The sequence below is a fragment of the Crocuta crocuta genome, unplaced genomic scaffold (assembly GCF_008692635.1).
Source record: "Crocuta crocuta isolate KB4526 unplaced genomic scaffold, BGI_CrCroc_1.0 scaffold351, whole genome shotgun sequence".
Lineage (NCBI taxonomy): Eukaryota > Metazoa > Chordata > Mammalia > Carnivora > Hyaenidae > Crocuta > Crocuta crocuta.
This window is the reverse complement of record NW_027530853.1, coordinates 493,954-500,967: the sequence shown is the minus strand read 5'-3', so window position 1 is coordinate 500,967 and position 7,014 is coordinate 493,954. Positions and strand designations below refer to the sequence as shown.

Below are 7,014 nucleotides of genomic sequence, written 5' to 3'. Positions count from 1 at the left end.
CACTGAGGGGGGCGGGGCCGCGCTGGACCCCTTCCCCGGGCCCCCGGGCCCCCGCGAGCCGTGGGCCCCAAGCCCGGAGCCCCGTGGGCCGGGCCGAAGCCAGGGCGAAGCAGAGCAGCTCCAAGAGGGGGAGGGCGGCCGGAGGGCGAGGCTCGCAGGTCTTACCTGGCTGGGCATGGTGGGAGGAGGGGGCCAGAAGTAGGGGTTGTTAAATCGAGGCTCGGCCATCCTGCGGGGAGAGAGCGACTGTCACAGGGACCCTCCCCAGCCGCCTGGGGCGAGCTCCCATCAGCTATACCCACTCAAGTCTGGCGCCAGGTCTGGGACCCCCACCCCTGTGGGACCCTCACCCTGCAGCAGGGCAGGCCCCTTACCCCCCAGGGAAACCAATGTCCAGGCTGAGAAGTCAGGAACTCAATGTCTCCCTCTCTAGGCCCCAGAGGGCAAAGGTCAGAGACAGGCCAGCTATGCTCCCAGGGCCCCCCCATCACCCTGATGCCCACAAACCGATCCCCACCCCCCAGAAGGTTGCAGAGCCCACCCCATGGAACCGTGGATTGGTTCCACACAGAAGCCCCCGACCCCCACCGGACAGAGACACACCAGGAGGTCTTGGGGCAACTTTGTAAATGGCCACAGAACAGAGGCAACCACCCAAGCCTGATCCCTGTGCTTCTGTCCCCTGCCCCCTCGAGTGCAGACAGCCTCATCAGAACGCAGGGGGCACCCTGGGTCATGAGATACAGCCTTCCTGAAGGGCGATTTGGCAGGATGGTTTACAGAGACCCAAAGGATTATTGCCATTCGGCCCAAGAAATTGTACCTCTGGAAAGTTATCTTCAAGAAACAAGCACGGGCATGTGCCCCATTTTACCTACAAGGATGTGTCAGCACACCGTGCTTAAGGAGGAGCTCGAGGAGGCTGGCACCCAGGGCAGTTTGGGGCTCTTCAGTACAAGTATGTGTCAGTCTACCTGGTAGCCCTCAACTTCTGGCAATTTCCACGGGAGGCCCGTGCAACAAGAAGGCCTTTCAACCAGGGCCATGTGAAGGATGGGTCTTCAGAGCTATCTTACTCTTCCGGAGGGTTCGAGTCTTCCTGCAACCCTAGACTAAGTCAAGAAGTGACTTACCGGGACCATGCAGAACCGAGTTTTCCATTAAGCCTACTCCCTATCAAAATCCTCTTATTTATCTCGCTCTTACAGAAATTGCTAACGAAATACCTACTGGTACTGCTGTTTAAAGGAAACTGCTGATTTTGACAGGCAAGGCCAAAATGAAGGGACTTCAACCTTATCTCTTGGTCTTAGAAGCTTGAGGAGCCCCTACTAGAATGGCAGGTAGAGGGGTTTAGGAGAAAACTCTCAATACAATCTAATCTCAGCACTTAAAGAAAGATCTTTTATATAAATTATCCTTGTACCTTTACTTCAGAAATAGGCACAGGAGGTATTATTATCCCATTTTATAGGTGAAGAAACTGAGGCTTGGAGAGAGGGGAAGGGACCTGTCCAAGACCACATGGCTAGGGTGCCAGTGTCAAAACTGGAACTCGGATTTGCTCAAGCCAGTTTCCTCTGGGAAGTTTGCTCTGCCAACCCCAGTTCACGGCTGAGCAAATACCCATATGCAAATGGCCTACAAGTAACAACCTTTGTCCTTTCACTCCCAGCCTGGGGGCCAGGTGGGGTCGAGCCTGGCCAGGCTGAAGGTCAGAGTACCCTCCCCTGGGGTGGCTGGGACAGCCCTTGCCCTCTAAGGGCCCTCTTGCTCCCTCTACCCACAGACACCAAGCTGCCCCTCCCCTCACAGCCCAAAACAAGAAGCACTTCCTGCCTGGAGTTCTCCGGGATTGTTCCAGATCCCTTGCTCAGAAAGACCTCAACACAGTAACAGTGAGGAGGCTGCCATTTACCAAGTGTGTCCCTTGTGCCAGGCCCACTGACCCTGAAAGGCAGGTGCTCTCATCATCCCATCATAAAACTGAAATGGAAGTTCAGAGGTGGAGTGACTTGGTCAAGGTCACACAGCCAAGTAAGCAGAGCGGAGATTCCCCCTCATCTGCCTGACTCCAAAGTCCAGCTGATTAGTCCCTTAGCTGTTCAGGGGAAAGACAAGGCATCCTGACTGCAGGCTTGTGGAGATGCCCTGTCTCGAAATACGATGGGCACAGCCCGGGGGGCAGGCACCCACACATCCAGAAGCTTCAGGACCTGTCCCTCCCAACTGCTGTCCACCAGGGAAAATGTGAAGAACTGAGCTGAAGAGCCAGGGAAAGGAGGCTCCAGGCCGGGGGGGAGGGGGGGAGCCGAGAACTGGATACACCTGTCTCACTCATGTCAGTGTCCCCAGCAGCCAGGCCTAGAGATGACCAACAAGAGGAGCTGCATGACGGAACGGGTACATGAAGGAATAATAATCAGAATTCAAGACAGCCATACATACAGTTCGATGGTTTACAAAGCTCTTCTGTACCCACTGGCCTTCTCCTCAGAGCTCCAGGAAGCAGGGAATATTTTCATCCCCATTTCACAGAGGGGAGCACTTTGCTCCAGGCCACAAGGACGGGGAGACAGGAGGGAGCACCACACTGCAATGCTGGGCATCAGCTCTCAGAGCCTCAGTTATCATCATCTGTGAAATGGGGCGAAGCAGGCTGCTCTGCCCAGGACGCTGCCTACTGCACCACCTGTTCCTTGGCCTTCTGGGGCAGCTATCCTCTCCTTCTCTTCAGCTCAATGCCAATTTCAGGCTTCCCAAAGCCCCTCCCTGGCCAGGGAGGTTGGGGGAAGAAGGTGGCTAGCCTAGGGTCCCGTGGCTGGGATAGAGCACCCTCTCTGCCACTTGTCCGGCTCCTGGCCAGGCAGGGATGGCCCCTCACCCTGGCCGGACAAACAGGCCCACAGAAGGGAAGGGTCTGTCCTGGGCCACTTAATCTGATCCCCACAGTCTCTGCCTACTTTCTCCTCATCCCTCTCTGGCTGGTCTTAAGTAATTTAGTGATTCAGTCTGTGACCCTTGCCCTGGTGTGTACCTACTGTGTGTCAGATGCAGGGAAGGCAGGCGGGGCAGGGGGCATTTGCTGAGCTCCTACTGAATGTCGGGGGCACTGCTACGAGCACTTGAAGAGTATCTCGTGAACCTCCCAGCAAGCCTGTGAGGTGGGTATCCACCTCTGCAACCCCGGGACCCAACCACACGGTAGAGGTGAGTGGGGAGGTGGCTAGGGCCGCGCTAAGGCGCTCAGACCTTGTCTGAAGGGAGGGGTTTTAAGCAGGACAAAGACTGGTCAGGTGTGTGGTTAGGAGAGGTAGGGAGCAGAAAGGCATTCCCAGCAGGAGCCACAGCTTGCGCAGAGGCCTGCAGGTCTGCCAAGTTCAAGGCAGGTTTGGGTCCATGAGCAGCCACCTTCAGGCATCAAAAAGACAGCTGGAGAGGGGAGGTAGTGAGGGACAGGCCAGTGGGGTGCAGAACGCTCCCGGGGGGACTGGGCTGGCATGCTGGCGGGGAGAGGGCGTCAGGGAGTGGGTGGGGCTGGAGAAGCAACAGAGCTAAGGCACCAGAGGTCAGAGGGCACAGCCTGAGGGCAGTACCAGGGGCAGAGGAGCCCGCTGGGCTGCGGCTGAGTGCTCCTGCGGGGACAGGCAGGCGAGACACTGCTGGTGGTCAGGCGGGTCGTGCAGACTGGGCTTCACGCCCCAGGGAGAAGCCCAGACTGTGCTACGGACCGTGAGACACAGGGCCCTGACCCTCACAGCAGGGCAGGCACCCTGTCATTTCGTTTTTCTTGCTCTCAAAGGTGAAGACAGTTGGATGGGTGGGTGAACGAAACACCTAGAGCTGCTTCTGGAAACGGCATCCAGATGGCAGCTGGCCCATCCACCCATCCGTCTGTCTATCCACTCATCCATCCATCCATCTGTCCATTTGTTCTGGATACATCCTCTGGGCCACACCGGGACCAGCGCTGGGGAACCTGAGGCAAACGGGAGAGCCCTGCCATCCGGGAGCCCCGAGCTAAGCGGAGGAAACAGACATGTGACCCCTGCTACATGCCACCGGGGTCCAGGCCCACCTTTCATGGCCTCATGGGCTTCGGCCCTCTGTGAAGCCGGGACCCCGGGCTCCTCAAGTCGGCGTCTCTCACAGCTCCCACCCACGGGCCAGGCTTTTCTCTCCTGCCCACCTCGTTCCTGGGTGGCCCATCCACTCTAGGATTTGAAAAACCGGCCAAGCCCCAAGTCTGTGCCCCCAGACCAGGCCTGCCTCTGGAGCTCCAGGCCCACCTTCCGACCACCTCCCTTTTGCTGCTCGTGGGCTGATAGACTCGGTCTTCCCCTAAGACATGGCTCCCCGCTAGCATTCCCTGACCACCCAGATGCTCCTGCCACAGACACACGCGGGTCCCCAACATGTCCCTGCCCTCCCCTCCCAGCTCAGATCCACCACCAGCCGCATCCTCGGGACTGCGTTTCCAAATTCTCCCTCGAATCCACCCACTCCTCTCCCCGAGTCCTAGCTACCATCACCTCACCTGGACCATGGAACAGCCTGCTTTGTTTGGAGCCCAATGTACCCGGGTTCAAATCTCGGCTCCAACTCACCAGCTGTGTGATCTTGGGCAAAGCACTTGCTCCTGCCCCTCAAGTAAGGGATGAGCAGCCCAGAGCCAGGGACCTGACCCAGGATGGAAAAAAGGATCAGGGAGGACTTCCCGGTGGAGGTGATGCCTGCTTTGGGTCTTCAAGGATGAGTGGGAGTCAGCCAGGCAACAAAGGAGTGGGGAGCATTCCTGGCAGAAGCAGCAGCCTGAGCACACCCCCAGAGGTGAGAAGCAAGGCGCTGTGCGAGGAGAGCAGAGCGTTCCAGTGTGAACTGGGAGAGGGGAGAGGAGGCTGGAGCAGGCAGCCAGGACCCGACCGCGAAGGTCGATTCCTGGATCCTAGGCCTGGAGTCTGGACTCGAAGCAGTGGGTGACGGGGCAGAATCTGTGGTCTAGAAAGACCCCTCTGACTGCTGAGTGCGGAAGGGACTGGAGAGGCCGGGAGCGGGGGCAGCAGGAGGTTGCCTGCTACGAGGGCCCTGGAGAATGGAATGGGCGTGAGAGGCGTGGGCAGAGCTGGGCTAGGGAGGAGAGTGACCGAGGAGGTCTGGCTATTTGGTTGGGGCTGGAGGCTGAGGAAGCATGCAGGCTGCCCCACCCCCACCCCCGCGTGGCCCGGGAGGCCCTCCAGACACCCATGCAGACAACAAACATGGTCACACGAACATGCAGACAGCCCCAAACTCGGACACACGCGACAGACCAGACCTGTGCTCCCAAACGTGGACAGATGGGGACGCAGAGCAGGAACCCACAGCCGCCAAGACAGGAGTGCACACGGCCCTCAGGGGAAACCCAGGGGGAGGCAGTGAGGGCACTCAAAGTTGGGATGGACACAATGNCGGCAAAGAACAAACCCCTCATTGACAGATTTCAGCCTGGGATGACAGGCTCCTTACCTAGAGTGTCCTTTCCCACTTGGTGAACTTCTACTCATCCTTCAAGACCCAGCTCAAGTGTTCCCTCTTCTACGGAGCTTTCCCTGAACCCCCAGTCAGTCACTTCCTCTGTGTTCCCAACAGCACCTTGTATATGGGAATAACAATAACAATAATAATAATAATAAAATGGCAGCTACCATTGATTTCAATACCTACTACGTGCCAGGCACTGTGCTGAGTATGTCACATACACCATGGCACTGAATCTTCCCAATGATCCTGTGAGATCTGCATTTAACAGAAGAGGAAACTGCAGCTCAGAGAGGTTGACCAACTTGCCCGAAGTCACACAGCTAGCAAGTAATGGAGGTAGGACGCCACCCAGATCTGAGCCAGCACTCCAGGGCCGATCGGTGTGCTGATCTGTTTCCCTGGATGACTTCCCTGCCGGAGCATGAGCTCTTCACAGGTATAACTAGTGCTCATTCACCTTTGCCATTCCAGGACCTAGTCCAAAGTGGTCTCAGAAACTCTTTGCAGAATTAAAAAAAAATACAATAATGTTGACTACCCTTCCTTGAGCACTTACAATGGGCCAGGAACTGTGTCAGGGCATTTTTACAGCCATTATTTTACTGGGGCAATAGACCCATGATACAGATGAGGAAACTGAGGTCCAGAGAGATTAAGTTACTTGCCTGAGGTCACAGAGCCCAGTCTAGATTTAAAATCAGATGTGTCCATGACCCTTTCCCAGGAAGGTGGCCCCTGAGGCCAGCCCTGTAAGCTCCAGAAAGGGGCACTGAGGAAGGGGTACACCAGGTGGCAGTGGGGGTCCAGGCACAGACAGACAGACACAAAGCAGACAGGCAGCCCAGGGTGGCATGGGACTAGCCTTGCCCACAGCAGGACGGCAGGGTGCGGTTAAGCAACTCTGCCCCACCCCCATCCCCCAACCACCCCACAGGCATTAAACACGGAGATCTGCCCAGACCCCATGGCCACCGAGGAACGAGCTCCCAACAAAGCATATGAGAGAGAGAGGGACCCAAAACTGTCCGGACACTATGATTACGAGGAGGCAAAAATAAAAACCTGCGTCAGAAAAAGCAAGCTGCAGGGAACCACACCCAAAGGGAGGGCTGGGAGAGGGGGCTGGAGCTACTCTGGGGTTTGTCTTTGTCTCTCTGATTTCCAGATTCTCTGTTATGTCGTTCAGTTGCTTTGATAATGAAAACAATAAATTTATTCTCAAAGAAAAGACAGAAAAGTGTTGGTAGCTCGAGGCAGAAGGGGGACAGAGAGAGGGGCTGGAGGCACGGAGGAGCAGGGGGAGATCGGGGTCAGCTGGTGGTAGGCACCCACCCAGCTGACCACTGCGTGCCAGGCCCTGCACCGCCCCCCCTCCTCCAGGAAGGCATGGCCTGGCTAGGCGGCGGTGGACATCAGCAAAGGCTGCCCTGCAGAGGTAACATTCGCTGTGCACCGTGAGGCTGCTTTGAGGACTCTACAGGGTAGGGAAAGAAG

General features: G+C 57.0%; 1 protein-coding gene across 1 annotated transcript in view; it reads right to left on the bottom strand.

Moving 5' to 3' along the window:
• The window catches only part of ZNF362 (zinc finger protein 362), a 24,636-nt gene extending 19,028 nt beyond the window's left edge, over positions 1–5,608 (bottom strand). Inside the window, exons 1-3 of the mRNA XM_077769444.1 lie at positions 5,506–5,608; positions 166–229; positions 4–118 (exon numbers count right to left, since the gene is read on the bottom strand). Coding sequence (XP_077625570.1) covers positions 4–118; positions 166–229; positions 5,506–5,543 — 217 coding nt within the window. The 5' untranslated portion in view covers positions 5,544–5,608. The remainder of the gene's footprint in view (positions 1–3; positions 119–165; positions 230–5,505) is intronic.
• Positions 5,609–7,014: the final 1,406 nt, after the last annotated feature.